Consider the following 17,849-nt stretch of genomic DNA (forward strand, 5'->3'; position numbering starts at 1 on the left):
TGATGCTTTCCCTAATATTGTGCTCATCACCCACCCAACCACTGTTTGCCTTTTTGCACTTCAGTTTGTTTCTTCTGTTCTTCCTCTTCTCTTTGGAATTACTTTCCTCAGTGCGAAGAAATTAAGCTTCAAAACATTTCAAAATATCACCCCCCTAGAAAGCAAGTCAAAAGACTCTGTAGTTCCAAGTCCGCATGTTTATTACAGAAAGGTCACTGTTACAAATACTGAAGATACAGTTTATGTTCTGGGAAACCAAAGAAGACCCTCAAGATCCAAGTCAACCCACTCTTCACCTTCAAAATACACCTTAGAGTAATTATTTAGGTAATAGTGGTTAGGAAATCCAAAACCTTTTAAATTTTAACACTTGGTGCTTTTCCTTTTTTGTTGTTTTCTTAAAGCAATTAATGCTTTAACAAGTATTTGAAAATTTAAGCTTTTAAATGCAATCCAAAGAACCAATCTTCTGCCTCTCTGTGAAATTCACTCTAGTTTATGAGTCTGTCTTTTGTGTGTTGAGGTAAGGAAGGGGGGTGCGTTTTTGAGTGGGTCGGTGGAATCTAGTATTCTTGATGAAGCTTAATTAATGCTTACTAACTGAGAATAAATCAGTTTCCCCAATTTTCCTCCCTTTTATACAATCTGAATACTGTTCATCTTCATTACATAGTGGCTCCTGTTCACTTTGCTGTTTTATCAACACTCACAGATCCTTCTCCTCAGAGCCACTTCCTAACCAACATTGCTGCTAAGGGCTCTGCCTTCCCAGGTGCAAGAAAACTCTGCATTTTTCCACCTTTACGTTCTCGAGTCTCCTATCATCCATTCCTCCTGACTGTTCAGGTCTCTCTGACTTGCAGTACCCTCGAATTTCGACCAATTTGGTGTGTCTGCACGCTTGTCAAGAGTGCCCTGTATTGCCACTGTCACACTGTTGCTTAAGATACTGAACAGCACAGGTCCCAGGATACATCCCCGCAGTTCCCTGCTTGTTATCACTTTCCAGATAGTGTAACCACTATCCTCTGAGCAAGATCATTCAATCTTTTGTTTTTTTCTAAACCCACCTAGTTGCCCATCCACTCAGATTACTACAAGAATTGTCAGACTGGGATGGGATACTATGGGAGGCAGAAAAAAGATATTTTACATGTTGAAGTAAACTACATCTTTTGCTCTCTCCTTGGCCACAGAAATAATAATTTTATCACAAAAGGCAGACAAGCTTGTAAGGCATGATTTTCTGTTGGAAAAAATTCTACTCTGGCTATTCCAAATGATCTCCACTTGGCCAGCACTTCCAAGAGGACTCTCCCCTCTTTTCCACAGACTGAAATAAGGCTAACTGGCCTTCTTTTAAAATGGATGCAATATTTGCCTTTCTTCAATTGTCACAGACAAAAATCAAAGTGGTATCAAAAGTCAAATGTCTGTTGACACAAGCTGTGCAATTAACCAGATTTTGATCCACAGGATTTGCCTGCTCCTTTTCCTTGGAGAGATTTGTCCTCCAAGTCTTACCATTTCACCAGCAGGACTAAGATCTCACGTGACTGGGCTACTTAGCTTGAGAGATAAACCTTTTCTGTAAGGCAGAGTTGGTTTGCAACTCAAATTTTAAAATTCTAAGACAAAAGAACAGTACATTCATAGTCCAAAAGACTAAACATTAATTATAAGCACCTAGTATACTTTCCTCCGTTTTGGGAAAGTAAACTGAAACAATGAAATATCAGTTTCTCCATAATGCCAGTTAAGAACAGGCAGTGTGTGGGGAAAGAGCACAAAGGACAAATCAATTACTTTTTATATTCTCTCTATAAGAATCTGGAAGAGGGAAGTATTAAGATAAAATATTTCTTCCATACAAGAAAAATAATTATGGACAAGCAATCTTAAAACAGTAATCCTTCAACTCCTCTCTACTCAATGGAACCTCCTGAAGATTTCTCCTCATTAAGGCAGTAAAATGAAGCATGGAAGGAAAAAAAGTGCATGGAGGAATAGTTATGATCTGTGCAGGATCTGTCCATCATAAAAATTCAAGGACAGTTTATAAAATGGAAATTTTTGTCCAAAGGGAAAGGAGAAAGAAGAAACATGAAAAGGATATCTATAATAACAAGTTGGCCAACTATTTTTCAAAATGTACTCTTTCAGTTCATAGAATCAGAGAATGGTTGGGTTGGAAAGGACCTTAAGGATCACCTAATTCCAACCTCACTGCCAGGGGTATGGATGCCTTCCACTGGACCTGGTTGCTCAGAGCCCCATCCAACCTGGCCTTGAACACTTCTACGCATGAGGAATCCACAGCTTCTCCTGACAACCTGCTCCAGTGTCTCACCACCCTCACCCTACAGAACTTCTTCCTAATATCAAATATAAAACTACCACCCTTCAGTTTGAAGCCCCATTATTCTGTCACTACATGCTCTTGTAAAAAGTCTCTCTCCATCTTTCTTGTAGGCTTCCCTCAGGTCCTGGAAGGCTGCAATTAGCTCACCCCTAAGCCTTTTCTTTTCCAGACTGAACAATCCCAATTCTCTCAATATTTCCTCATAGAAGAGGTGCTCCAACCCTCTAACTATCTTGGTGGCCTCCTCTGGACTTGCTCCAACAAGTCTATGTCTTTCCTGTCCTGAGGACCCTGGAACTGGATGCAGTGCTCCAGGTGGGGTCTCAGCAGAGCAGAGCAGAGGGACAGAATCACAACCCTCATGACTACTCACTGTGCCACGTTGCTTTTGATGCAGCCCAGGATACAACTGGTTTTCTGGGCTGTGAGCACACACTGCTGGCTCATGATCAGCCTGTCATCCACCAGCATGCCCAAGTCCTTCTTGGCAGAGCTGCTCTTGATCAGTTCATCCCCCGGCCTGTATTGATACTGGGAGTTTGACGTTATAGGTGCTGAACCAAGGTACTGTATCTCATTTATGACCTTAGAAAAGAGGACAATTACCACAGCGAGTAGTCACAGGATTCACTGTCCATGCTCTCTTTATGAGTTGTTCTCAGTCAAATATTGTTCTTCTGTCTCACATTTGATGGAAATAATACGTCCTGAACACGAACCTTTCTCCCATCCCAGTGAACAGCCTTCCTCTAGAACCCAGAGGCTGACACTGCGTCCCAGTACCTCCTGAGCATTTTGTCATATACACCTGAATCATTAATACAGAGCACTTCACACTACTCCAAAGTCTTCTTAATAATATTCTGTCCTCATGCTCATTGTATCTTTTAATTCTTTACTGTTCCTCAAAACTGAAGCGAAGTCAGAAACCTAATCTGGAATTTAACAGTTTGATTCTCACACTCCACTAGAGCAAACATGAGTTCTTTTGTCCAACAGGGTAATTAAGTGGTACCCAAAATATTATTCATGTTGTCAAAAGTCATTCCTGTTAAGAGTTGTGAGATTATTACCTAAGGCTGCATATCACAAAAAGAGCCATCTCTAGCGGTAGAGTCTAGGGAAAGCAGTACAAAGAAATGCTTAAGGATTTCTAAGCATCACCAATACAGAATCACCACGAAAAATCCCAGGAGGATTCTTGGCCAATGAGAATCTACCTTGGTTTGAAATACTTGTGTTGATTCAAAAGGAGGTCTCTTCTTCAAAGGAGGTGACCAGCTCCGCTGAAGTCACAAAAAGAGGAAAGAGGGAGACACAAATTCACCCTTTCAGAAGTTTTGTTGCTTAGAAGAAATATGCTGCTTTTACATCCGTGCAAGAAAGCTGCAGGCAGGGTCTTTGGCAATTAAAATTCTTATTATTAGGATACCTGCTGATACAGCATGACAGTTACTTTAAAAAATGGGTCCAAGTAAATCTTGTTTATATTTCACACAGCATCAAAACAATATCTCCCAGATCAACCAGCAATAGTCAAAGACATTACAATAAAATAATACATATTTTATACAATAAAATAAATAAACCAGGAAGTTATTATGGATAGAAGATCATGCAAGCATTAGTAAGGCATAAACCACATTGACAAAAATTCCAGGCCTAAAGAGGAAACACTCTATGAGAACTATTTGGGCACCTACCAAAGTAGGACAACAACAACTGTGACATCATGATGATTATCACAATATATACTGAGGGGGATAGGAAGTGCTGTACTGGTTTTTTTCTAAGTGTCAAAACAAGGTACAATACACTTTTTTTTTTACTAGCTAGACAGAAATTCACAGAGGCACAAGAACTCTTGAAATTTACAAAAAACCAATACAAGGCTTGTTTCATTGTTAGTTCAGTATTCTGTGTAAAGTGTTTCATTTCTGTGCCTTTGTAAAGCTATAAAAACAAATACACGTGTGACTTACAAAACCCAGAAGTTCAATATAAATGTACAATCTTGTCCAAAAGAAGTAAAAGGAGCAGCTAAGAGTAAAATCTGTACAGGTAGTAGAAAGATAATTTAAAAATATCATACTGCATTCTGAGAACAAAACATGTTGGATGTGAATAAAGGGAGTACTGAGAAGAAAAACACGAATGCATCCCACAAAAAAAAAAGATAAAAAAAGAGAAAGACAAACAGGTTACAAGAAAAATATAAGAATATTTAAAAATTGAGAGAAATTAATCTGGAAACAAAATAATACTTTCTTTTTGGGAGCTGGAAGCCTCACACAAAAACCTGCAGAACTAAAAGATGACAAATAAAACATGAAAATTTAAGATCCTTCCTATTCCCTTATGGCTGCTTAGGAAAAGACCTCAAATTCATTAAATACTCACTCATGCAAAGACAAAAATTCTGTTCACTCCACAGAATTTATACCTACATTCTTGTGTATCTCCAAAGGCTTAAGCAAAGTACAAGTCTTGGTATTGACAGAGTCCTTGCTAAACTCAAACTTTGAAAGGCTGACTGAAGAAAACCTAAGAGCTGATTTTGTTTTTCTTCAATTCTAGCATGGAGAAAACACAGAGCATCATTTTTCTACTTTGGTTCAATTTGGTGTGGTGAACTGAAACATGCCTGCTAGCTGCAATGTTAAATTGTGAACAGTTAGCTTCACAAAGATGACAAGTCATTATGCTGGACTACAAACAACTGTTGTCATCATGAAACAGAAGATTCTCCCTAAAAAGAAAAACAGAGGATGTCCAAAAACACAGGTGCACCTTGCCAGTTAAAATTAGTTTAGAGGTACCACAATATGGATACTCGGAGCTGAGAATCTCACATTCAGATTTTATGAACTGTAGGCATGCACACAGTCATGAGAAACCTAGCATTGCTTTCCGTGGTCAAAGCACTGCTGCTTCCCCAGTATTTGTATCTGAGACACAGTAAATCCTATTTGGATAGGTTGGATAGGTTATTCTTCGCATAATGACATCTTTATCTTCCCTGTTAAGTCGCATTCCTTTCTTTGGTTATAATTTCTAATTCATATCTGTTTTCCGAAAGATGAACTAGAAGAAATGATGACAAACTGTACAGGATTTTTCCTTTGGGTTATGACTAAAACATGAGCAAAAGTAACATCTAACACACATGTGTCAAAAGGTACAGTAAAAAATAAGTATTCATGACATGTTCTACCAGCTTCAAAGCATTACCACAAACAGCACATGTTCTTGTTATTTCCTGTGATTGTGCCAACAGCCTCATGAAATCTTTGTCAAAAGCAACCAAGATCAATAAATCAAACATTCAAATATTTCGTACAAAATTGTTTATACAAAGTCTCTTTGATGTAACACCACAAAAGGAAAAAACTCTACATGACGAATATACCTGAAGCAGCCCAAAGAGCTCTGTGTCCCTTTACTGCCTGCTAAGGTTGTTCTTAAGTAGTACACAAATTACTAGTCATTAACATACAATCAATTAATCAGTAACGTAGAATCATAAAAAATTCAAAATAATGTCACCTTTATTTGAGACAAGTAGTTAGTGCGAACATTATGCCAAGAACTCATTATCAAATATCAATAATAAATTCTAGAATATCAATATATTAATTATATTATTCTAGATTAAAAGAATAACATCATTACATGATAATTCTAAAATAAATAAATGTATTTAATACTATTTATTTTATATTAATAAACATTGAAACACAGAGATTTGTTTTTACTTTGCGAATCCATATACCTAAAACATAAAGCGATTATTGTTGCAGCATGTTCCTTACAGAAGTTTATGAATAGTAGGAGATTTTTCTTGTACTTTTACTACTATCTGAGAGGAATGACTCAGGTAGTGCAGGTGATAGAGAATTATTCTTGATAAATTTAAGAAATGGTAACCTTACTTTCTGCAACTAGTTAAGTACTGCATATACAATCTATCAGCACTTAAAAGAAGCCTGAATTGCTAATTAGGAAGAAAATTTCCTGAAATATGGTTCAACTTGAAAAATGGACTTAAATTTGCCACCTTCTAATACAGGTATTTGTAAACAGTACTTTTCCTCCAACTGCTTTCAGAGGATAATAAATATAAATATCATGCAGACCCCCACTGTACCTGCCTCAGTACTCATGGTATTTCAAGTTACCATCTTGCAATTTGAAGCACAACTATCAGTTTATTTAGATTTTAAAAAGACTACCCTATAGAGTCCTAACCAGAATTTTTCATTAGCCACCAGGTGCTTGCTCTTGGCAATATAAAACATATTTAGATTATCCTATTTTTACTAAATGGGGAAAACTCTGAAAGAATCTATGCAGACAACGGTTTTAAATAATGTTATCAATAGACATTTGAACTTCATGTAAACAGCTATCTGGACAGTTTTATTTATAAAAGGTCATGAATTCCATCCCTAATTCACCAAATGCCACTAGCCCTAAATGCATTACAATGAAATTCTGCATCTCTCTAGACTGGCCTCCATTTCTTAATCTCTTCTGTTCTCCAAGTTAATTCAAAATATCTACTCAATTTTTCTAGCTTTACATTTCAAGTTCGGAGTTTTTTTGCTTTGCCTACAAAACAAGTCAACGTGCCTGCCCTACTTATTACAAGATGACCATAATGCACTGAGATTATGTAATAAAACTCCCGTAATTCTAAAATTAAAAACCATCTGTAAGGTAAAATATATGCAGGTCTCTTCCCCAGAAATGCCAAGGCAGTGGAAAGGATTCAAAGGTTTTATTTCGGAGGCAAAGACATTAAAACTTACAAACTCCTTGGTGCTGCAAGACAGCACCAGGCCTCAGCAGGAAAAGGCAAATCTGTTCCCTAAAGGGTTTTGTCATCTCTGCCCCCCCCAACTGTCCCTGGGCTGCAGCAGCCCTGTAGCATTTCTGTAAGCATTATATCTCTCCTCTCACATATCCAACAGAGAGGCTGAGAACTTCTCTTGGTACGCAGAGTGGGGGGAGAAAGCACTGAAACTGCCTTTGAGAAAGAGTTACCTTTAAGGCAGAAAGCCTTCCTAAGCAAAAACTCTGTCTCCTCGTAACAAAATCTTCCAGGATAAAGGCTATTCTATCCTCACACCATTCCAAAACAGATTTTCATTTTTCATGATTTCCCAAGTCAATGTCTTTCCTGTTTCCCAGTACTAGGTAAGATTGCATTTTTACACAAATACTGAATTAGACATGATTTATGGAGGCTTCTGTGTGCCTCTTCCCATTAACCATGTCCTACACCAAGTCTTCCTACAGCTACAATAGTCTCCTTTCTCATAAAGAAAACTACACTGTACACTAATAGTCCAATTCATTTTAAAGAAAACACTCACAGAACAATGATACTACTCATGAGTAAATGTGGGACATGACAACGTTTTTCTTCAGTGAAAAGAAATTTAACTTTAGCTGAAATTTAATTTTAAAATCAGTTTCATTCCTAACATGTAAGTACCCACACACCTGCCTCTTCTCTAAGAATGGAGATGGTAGACTGGATCCATTTGCTTTTAGTTCTTTTGTGTCAGAAAAGGATAGTACTAAAGGAATGAGGAAGGTAATGAAAAGGAGGAGAAACATTACAGTGAATTCCTCAAGACTACCAATAAAGATTGGTCATCTGTTCATCCCTAAGAACACAATAAGGAAATCTGCAGAAGACACTGTTCCTAAAGAACTATACACAAGTTTTGGAATTAAATAGAAAAACGAAGCAAAGATATCCAGGTGAGTTCAGTCACATGAAAGCTTGCAATTTTCACATCCCACAGTTCCATGTTCTACTCATATCAGAAACTGTAATACCTCATAAATATTCTATTCTTTAAAAATTTAATTAGCCAGTTTGTTTTTACTTTGCAAATCAACATACCTGAAATATAAAGCAATTATTGTTGTTCAGAGACTTATTCAAACTGTCAGAGATGACTGATACTCAGTGAGACCTAGGGGTTCCCAGTTATCTAAAAATTTACTGAAACCAGATTTTTCAGTTTTCAATGGAATTGAACATATAATACATACATAAATTAATATAAGTGTAAATATATAAATATAAAAGTATTTAAAAACACCGTTCAATCTGAACCACAAATAGTACATAAAACCTTATGGTTGCCTTCAGTAAGCTCAGGAAAAGTAAAAATTCTCACTCACAGGTAAGTCTGCACACCATAAAAACTAGCACTGCAGTTCTATAATTCAAACAGCTGTGGAATTCAAGTATGACATTATTTTAATCCAGTGGTCACTCGTAGATAAAAAAACCAAACGAAACATAATTCATATGATACGTAAAGATTTTATGAGTTGGTCAAACAAATCTTACCCCAGCAGAATTTTAGCATGAACCTCTTTGTTAGTCCTTGAGATTTCTCTCAAAGAGGTAATTTCTGCATCAAACCAAAATCCTCTTTCTTCTGGTGTCTCAACATTGTAGTTAACCATCACCACATCACCCACTTTTAGTTCACTCCACTTCAGAATGGTTCTTGCTCGTGGTCGGAGATTAATGGTGTCCATTTCTATTATGCCATTTTCTGGGTACCTTGAAAAGTAGAACCAACAACAGCAATGATTATCACTCCTGTAACAGCGAAGAGAAAGTCACAGAAAACATTTTTCAGCAGCTGATGATTTTAAATGTGCTTTGGGCATGTAAGACACATAGTATAAATCTGACCTAATATCCTTATTAAAGTATAGCTTTCATCTAAACATGTATCAAGAATTTGTCTGATCTTAGATGAGAAAAAAACGTGTTCATGAGTTTTCTAAAAAAAAAAAAAAAAAAAAAAAAAAAAAAACACACCCAAAACAGCAACAAAAAATTATAATCTCTTTTTGACTGGAATGCAATCAAGTTCAAGGTTTTGACACACACAGCCCATTTGCTCCCAGTAAAGTCAATATTCCAAATAAAATTACGAAGTAAAAGTAATGAAGATTAAAATTAGGTTTTTCAACCTATGTCTAATTACTTCTAATTTAGCATTGGTTTCATGCATTTGTTCCATTTCCACTACTTCAACAAACTATTTAGGCCAGCTCTTCTTAAATATCTGACCCTACAAACACATCATATCAAATTCATGTGGCAAGTATAGTTCTAGTCCACTTTCCATGCACACTGTTTAAATAAAAAGCCTAACTACAAAATGAAGTAAGTGAGAAACAGAACTAAGTCTGCCAATGAACTAGCTGAACTAACAAATTTAAAGTGTTTCTCCCACAAATTGCAAATCCAAAATATCTAGGAAGACAAACATGGGAATAATTTCCTCTCTTGACAGCACACTTCTCTTAGCAAGATGTAGTAAGGAATGCAATAAAAACTGCTAGCATAAGAAAATGCTTTCTTCCTATTGTGTTGGTGTATGCCATCACAGCACACATACAAAAATCAAAGAGTAATGCATAATCTCTGAAAAGCTCCAATTCCTTTCCAAGATGAAAAAGACTTATTTAGCAGAATTAACATAGTGTTATTTGACAGCACTACAACTAAAATCCCAATGCAGGAAAGAAAGCTTTTCAAATTTGAAATGTTAACTTTTCAGTTTAACACCACAGCCTTCTCATATCCTCTGAATTAAGCAATTATTCCATGATAGTAGAATCTGTATAGTTTGCACATGTGCTGGAAAAACAGCACAAATATGGACACGATGAAAATACTACTTGCAAAAAAAAAAAAAAATGGTGGCCTGTTACAAAAAGTTAAAAGGAAGATACCAGACTAAAAGTCTCTCTCATACTGTGTGTAAGCAGATAAAAATTATCCATCATTTAACTAGTATTCCATGAGTTCACAGCACAAATTTAAACAGAAAATTAAACCGAGCCTACTGCCAATAAAAAAGTGCTATTAAAATTATTCATTCTCCTTATTAACAAACACTCATGAGGATGATGTATCCCAAATTATATTTTCATCATCCAATTACTGGCACTTAAGCAAGAACACGCATACTTTAGTTAATATACCTTTATCAAACAGCATTGTTAAATTGTAATGGTAAAATCCTACTCTTAATAATAAAAGTATGGCTCTGCCACTTTTCAGCATGCCTCCCTGTAGTGAACAACATAATTTCAAGATCTTGGGAAAATCACATGTAATTTACAACACAAAGAAATACTAAAACTACTGTCATTAACAGCTTGAGACTGATAGACTATAGCCTGAAATCAGAATGTCTACTCCTAAACAGTTGATTGAAAGCCCACTGATGAAACTGGAGACATTTTAAACAAGTTCATTTTGCTTTGGTTTATGCCTTCTATTGAATCTAACATGCCAGTTTGTTACTACTGATATGAGAGACAAGGGGAGGGAGTGGGGAGATTTAGTGATTGTTTTATTCTGTTTAAAGAAACATGAACCACAACAGTTTAGAAGTAGGTGTACCTTCAGATAAACCAATAGCCAAGTAATAAAACATATCCTTAGCTACTTACAAAAGTTAAATTAAACATTTGTGGTTTTACCTTTGTGTCATGTAGCTTTCCCTTAAGAGAATTCCTATACAATTCTACTATAATAATTGTGAATACTGTAACTGTATTACCCACAAAAACATATGCTGTATTCACCTACAGGTAATAAGACAGAGCAAAAAGCAACTACAGAGATCATGGCTATTTTATTGAGTGCCTGAATAATGACATCATGTTATTATACAACAGGCTACTGAAATCTTAAGACAGCTATGTTTGAGCTACTAATCAGTTCCAATAGTTTTACAATAAAACTTCCCTAAAGTTTGGAGAATACAGCAAGTAGAACACAGTAAATGAAGACTCAGTTTACTTGAACTCTGAAACAAAAATAGGGCTTAAACATCAAGCAACTAGAGAAGATAGATCAAAAATATACATCATTTATGCATACAGTGAAATGATCAAGTAAGAAGTACATATGGGATCAGCAGGACTGTAAAAAAAACCAACAGACATTTTAAAAGTTTCAGTGTCACTATAAAAATATCAAAATCAAAATATGTGACTTACAAGAGTTTACATTCATAGAAACTTAACTTTGATCTGAAAAATCTATTCTCTTTCAAAATTAAAATGCCTTCAGGCTCTGTTTTTCCTGGGAGACCTTTGGACAAATATTTTTTTCCCAAATTCAGATTTGTGTTATCTCTCTACCTCTATAAAACTTACAACAGAATCCTTCCTACTGTACTGCTGAGGAACTTCAAATATTGCCATTGCTAACAATGACTCCACCTTTTTCTTAGATGTAGCACATGAAAAAACCAAGCAAGAAAATTGTCTATCAGCAAGACTAGAACAAAATCACTTACCAGAAGACAACCCCGAAGTCCCCTTTTACAAACAGAAAGAAACTAACTACTTTCCAAAGAAAGAAAAGGAAGGCTGGCTTCACTGAGTGCATTTTTCCTCTAATCAGCTGGTCAGATACTTAAACTCAGAAACTTTAGAAAAAAAACAGACGAGATTTCATTTGTCAGATTTCACATTTCTTCTGCAAAGGATTCCAGACACTGAATGGTTTTTACTGCTGTGCCTTCACACAGAAATACGCTTTTATGGTGGTTGGTGAATGCTAGCAGATATCTAATCCTTCACATTTGTCCATAATGGACACCTTGGGCAGAACAGCAGAAACAGCAGTTGCCACAAGCTTTTCAGTTAGGCTCAAAATTGCAGAGTTAAACTCTTTATGCTAAGGTCAGTACCACTGCTCCTTATTATACTATGTAGACAGTACTTCCACAGTAAACTTGTCCCATCAAAAGTGTCTAATGCCCCAATTTACTTAATACGGGAAAACACACTCACATTACAAAATGCTACTACCTCCACATTCATTTCCCCGAAGATTAACATGTCACTTGTAAAAATCACACATTAACTTAAAACCTAATCTCTTAAATACACAAAAATAACATTTAAGCATAAAATCACAAAATAAGAATATGTGGGCTTGCGTAGATAACCCAAAACATAGAGAGAATAAATATGACCTTTTAACCTCAAGAATTAGGTGAAAAACCAATTCTGGCAAACTGTAATAAAGGACTACTGTCAGACATGGATGTTTACTGAAATTGTTTTCTTATTTACTGAGTTACTTTTAAAATCCTGAGATGCCCTCAAGACAAAACAGAAACATTTTCACAGCAGGGTTCTACTTAGACTACTGTAAATTTGGTACAGTTGAAATGAAGATTATATGACTCAATTAAACCTTTAAATTTAAAACAGTCATGGACAGTTTCTTGGTTTTCCATGGTTTTTTATGATACTTGGCACCTATTATTAGAAAAAGGAGACATGATAATAGCAAGAATAACTGTAAGAGTTTAATGAATATTGCCAAAAAGAAGTCTATTTACCTGTAATTTTCCCCCTCTGAGATGTCTAACTGTAATTACTAACACTATCATATCTAGGATTTCTTGAGATTTCCTATCAGTGTAGACAGCTTCCATAGCAAAGAATTATTCATGAAGTAAAGATTCCAGTGTTTCTTGGCTATGCTTGGTTTTGGTTTCTAAAATACTCAAATACCAAGACACACATTAGTTTCATGTCAGAATAAACATAAGTCTGCTCAATGTACTGAGAACTTGCAACATAGTATTTAACTTTCACAGCTGTTACCAGAACAAATGGGACTGGAAAGATAAAATTATAGAAAAAAAAGACAAGCCTTGTCCATAAAAGTATGGTAACGAATGTTAGTGTAGAAGTACAATTTCTTTAATTGCTGTTTTTCCAATATTAATAAAATTAAAGCATAATTTATTTTCCCAATCAACAAATTCAGAAAAGTCAATACACACTCTGAAATGAAAGAATAGAAGGGCAAAAACAAAAGAAGAAAGAAAAAGGAACAAAGTCCTAGAGCAGGTAAATCTGACTAAGAAGGTAGACCTGAATAAAAACTATATTCACACCACCACCACTCCTTGATAATTTGCTACCTGAGGAACTAATGAGCCTAATTTTGCTGCAGTGTTTGAGAAATCAAATAGTGTTTCAGAAAGCACTACACTGGAAAAGTATGTAAGCCACAACTATGAATGAAGCTGTGTATTTGCACTTCCAAAAGACCAGTAGGTCTGACAATTTGTTATTGCAAGAAAAAAAAGTAATGCATTTCAAAAGACAGAATAGAGAGCATAATGAATATCAATAAAGATAAAAATCAGTCACATGAAACAAACAAGATTTTGAAAACCTTACCTAATAACTAATAATTACACAATTAAGCAGCTTAAACACTGAGAAACCATATTAATAGCCTGAAAAGAAAAATCTTACTTTCCTAATGATTTTAGTTCCGAGTGTTAAGAAAAATTAACTTCTAGTCTTACACGACTGCGCTGTGTAGACAATATGGATACCCTGAAGGGAGACAACCTGGAAATAAGAGTATCAAAACATAAGTTCAGAAGTTGTAAGAAAGAAAAAGAATGTTCAACTTTTAATACAATACTGTGGTATAATGAGTTTAATTACTGTGAATAATAAAAAACAGGTTTACTTCACTAGGTAGCACACAAGACGAGAAGTCACACAATTACCAAAAGATTTTTTTTTTAAAAACCTCTCCTCAGGGGTGCAATCCTGTGATGGTGCAAGGATTACAGCTAATTTAAGACAAATAAATAAACTGTAAGATTCAATCTCATTCTCACTGATCAAACCATTTTTTTGAGAGTATCAGTTTTAAAACAAAAAAAAAAAAGTTTAACTGTTGATATTTTAGTTGTTCTCTCAAACAACTACAAGGACAGCAAAACTTCCCTCCCCTTAGCTCAAATCCTTTATAAAGAGACACAAGAAACACCCATATTTTCTCCTCAAACTGTTTCCTTTCTAGTTTGCACAAAGTGTCTACATCGTTACAAATCCAAGTCTTACAGTTAATGCCTATTGTCAAAACCCTGACTACTAATACATGCTAACACTTCGACATTTTTAAACACAGATTATACAGTCAGGAAACTGCATAATGGGAGTGCAAATGGGAAAAGAACCTTACAAGGAATCAACTTCCTGAAATGAAAAGTAGTGAGCAGCCTACTCCCTCCAAATACTTTCAAGTTTGAACAAATAGGCCTATACAGCCACATTGTACTGGCACTCTTTCTAATGAGGATGTAAAGAATGAAGACTTACATCTGACAGAGCAGGTGTTCTATTATTTTAGCACTGCCTAATAATCTGTATGAAGAAAAAGTTTTGAATGAGTAAACAAACTAGTCACTGATATTAGAAACTAGAAAACAAAATTACATAGGTAGGAGAGGTGCTCCAAGTAGTGATTCAGACTAATTATAAAAAACGTTTGTTACTAATACAAGGTCAAAGAAAATACATGTTTCCCTTTGGGAAGACACTGCTTAAGAGAAAATTCTACTTGGGAGACAGTATAGTTTTTATTCCTCTTCCTCTTCTGAAATTCTAAACTGTCCAACATGAACCAAAGGAAACAGGTGCCATAATGAAACTGTACTCTATAGCTCCCATCAATTCTTCACGTTTCTAGCCATTAACTTCATATCCTTCAGAAGGAAGCTCTCCCCAGTCTACTCACTTCTATGTCTGAGACTACTGCCGGGAATCTGACAGCATACACCTTTCCGATTTGTGCTATTTCCTGTGCTTACTGTATATAAAGAAAACAGTCAAATAATTCAGTTAACCCTTGTAAACATGTTTATTTGAGAAACACATAGTATGCAAAGGATGTATTTTGGTATTTCTTCACAGAAGAGAAAACAGAACTGTTCACATCATGCACTGTCACTAATGCTGCACAAAGCAGCTACCTCTCAAAGAAGCAGTGATTCTTTCCCATGTTCTGCCCCACTGGGCAAATTTATTTGATTGGATCTGTGACTTAAAAACCAGTAATTTTCACTTAGTGGACACTAGTTTTTAGATACAGTTTTTTATAGTTTTTATATTAGGAAACAAGAGCACTTTATTGTACAGTCACACAACCACCAAACTAATTGCAACTTCACTATCAGATGTACATAGTTGGGAAGTGAAGTAAGAGAAAGAAGCAGGGGCCACCTCATCTGAGAATGGCCCATGTCATTTGGTCTCCAAAAATCAATTTATCAGTATTTTCACCTGTGTGACTTGTCAGACACATTCTATTTAATCCCAGCCTACTAACTTTATCTAAACATTTCACATTAAAAGCATCCAGAAAAATGGACCTGTTAAGCAAGTCTAATATTCAAACCATTCCTTGAGAAAGTAATAACAAGTTTAACAATATATCCTCTTGATGATCTTTTCAGCTAGGGAGTAACTTTCAAGAGGAAAGCAATTATTTTTCAGAGTTATTTAGGTAGTACTTAGAACTTTTCTTCTCATTGTCTCAAAATATTGTGCTGTCCAATTATGAGACTGTGTCTTGCATGTTACTTACACAGCCACACAGGATGACTCTATTTTTAACCTCTGTGGCAACACAGTGAAATTCTAATTTTCTTAACATGTGAGCATGTGTGTGTGTGTGTGTGTGTGTGTGTGTGTGTGTGTGTGTGTGTGTGTGTGTGTGTACACTTTAAATGAAAATGCGGAATTGTATAAAAATACATTATTTTTCAAAGGTTAATGACAGTCTGGACAACAAATGACAAATGAAACTCAACCGAAATAGGCAAGAGTTTACACTTAGGAATACAAGAGTCAAACAGGTGTCCTGGGTCACTGTGATCAGTCTGCTTCTATCATAAGCTACCACGTACACTGATATTTTCCTGGGCTCTATTTATGTTTTGAGTGTCTATAATTAATGCAGCATTTTCCACAATAATGTTCATTTTTATGACATTTTACACAGCTTATGGAAGACTGAATGGCTAATGAGGGAGACATACTGATTGAGCCTTACAGGTATGGTAATGGCATATTCTTACGTTCCTTTACCTTCAAAGCAGGCTGTAATCTCTTTGGCATAAGGAATGTCTTTTTGTTAAATGGTCCATGGAGTTTAGAACAGTAAGTGAATTTATTTTTGAGAACTACAGCTCCTAATAAGCAATAATATCTGATAAAAGCATACATAACACACCAATTTTTTATTTAGATGCAACAGTAGCAGCAACGTAAGAACGCACAAACATCAGTCTTACTAGATACCAATGAAAGTTGATGCAGTTCTTAATCCTTCATGCTGAAAAATGAAATGGACTACCCATCAGTAATTTAATTCTTTAGGAATGCATTGCTCAGGTTTATTATGAAAACAAAATTGCCTCTGTAACTGCCATAGATTTACACACATTCTCCTCTTCCTGTTCTTCCTGCCCTACATTTCTGGCACAGGGATTAGGTGTGAATACACCACTAGCAGCAACTACCTAACAGAGCTGTCTACAAGAAACAAGTGTCAGCACACCCAGAATGCAAACAAGAGTATCGCTCTAGGAAAGCCACATTCCTGACCATGCCTGCTTTGCCAGGCTATGTGCAACAAAGTTCACCCCATTCAAAGCTGACTGTTTTGTCTGCACAAGAGAGCTGTTGGTTCTACTCAGCTTCAAAAACCCAACAGCATACAGGCTCCAGGACAGATAAATGATGAACACACACATGCACAAGGATATGATACCTCAGAGAAATCAGTTGCTTTTAAGTAGCTCTCAAAACTACCTACACATCAGTCTACAAGCACAGTCAGTAGCTCCCCATGCACACAGTTTGGACAGAGTGGGCTTCCGATTTCTTCGTTATGCAGTAATTTCTGTAGAATTGCATCCAAGGACAGCGTAGTTTCTAAACACAAGTAATAGGCAGAACTAATGTTCTACAGATATCCAGAATGTTGGCATTCTTTAACAATGTAGGAATTAAAAGTGTATCACAACTTAAGCTCTATCTTAGGAGCCTTGCCACATATTTCCAAATTACCAGCATCCACTCAGACCATCTCCAAGATCACTGTATCCTCTGAACATCTAGCTAGCAGCAGAGATGATATAGGAACCACCTGAAGTAACAGGTCCAAAGCAAGTTGGATGATGCCTATTCTATCCAACTTAGGAAAACCTACACAACTTAAAAAGCATGTAGGAAAAATAGTTTCCTAAACAAAATCAGAAGTAGGCTGAATTTTACTTTAAGACAAAATCTAAACTAGATCCCCAAAAAACCTTGTAATATTAACCCTACCCTCCCCCCCCATAAGCTGAAACCCACATGCAGGCTGTCATTCTCCTTATAGAAGAGAAGGAAATCATGGAAGTCACCTTGCTGAACAACTGAAGTCGCAAGCTAGTTGCCACAGGCTCTGAAGATTAACATGAACTATCAATTCTCCACACCATTAATGACTAGTATCCCTCATATACCAGAGGATTTTCACCAAACCCAGAAGAAACAGTAACTTCAGTAAAGTGCAAGAAGAGAAGCCTGGGAAACCAACTAAAAGTTGGTT

The 17,849-nt window shown here is 36.0% G+C and overlaps 1 protein-coding gene across 2 annotated transcripts in view; it reads right to left on the reverse strand.

Moving 5' to 3' along the window:
- Positions 1-17,849, reverse strand: part of UHRF2 (ubiquitin like with PHD and ring finger domains 2) — a 78,093-nt gene that overhangs the window by 37,944 nt on the left and 22,300 nt on the right. For both annotated transcript variants that reach the window (XM_027709719.2, XM_027709720.2), the window contains exon 4: positions 8,736-8,954. In XM_027709719.2, coding sequence (XP_027565520.1) covers positions 8,736-8,954 — 219 coding nt within the window. The remainder of the gene's footprint in view (positions 1-8,735; positions 8,955-17,849) is intronic.

The sequence above is a fragment of the Pipra filicauda genome, unplaced genomic scaffold (genome assembly GCF_003945595.2).
Source record: "Pipra filicauda isolate LSUMZ 115617 unplaced genomic scaffold, ASM394559v2 scaffold35_size7292922_pilon, whole genome shotgun sequence".
NCBI classification, from domain to species: domain Eukaryota; kingdom Metazoa; phylum Chordata; class Aves; order Passeriformes; family Pipridae; genus Pipra; species Pipra filicauda.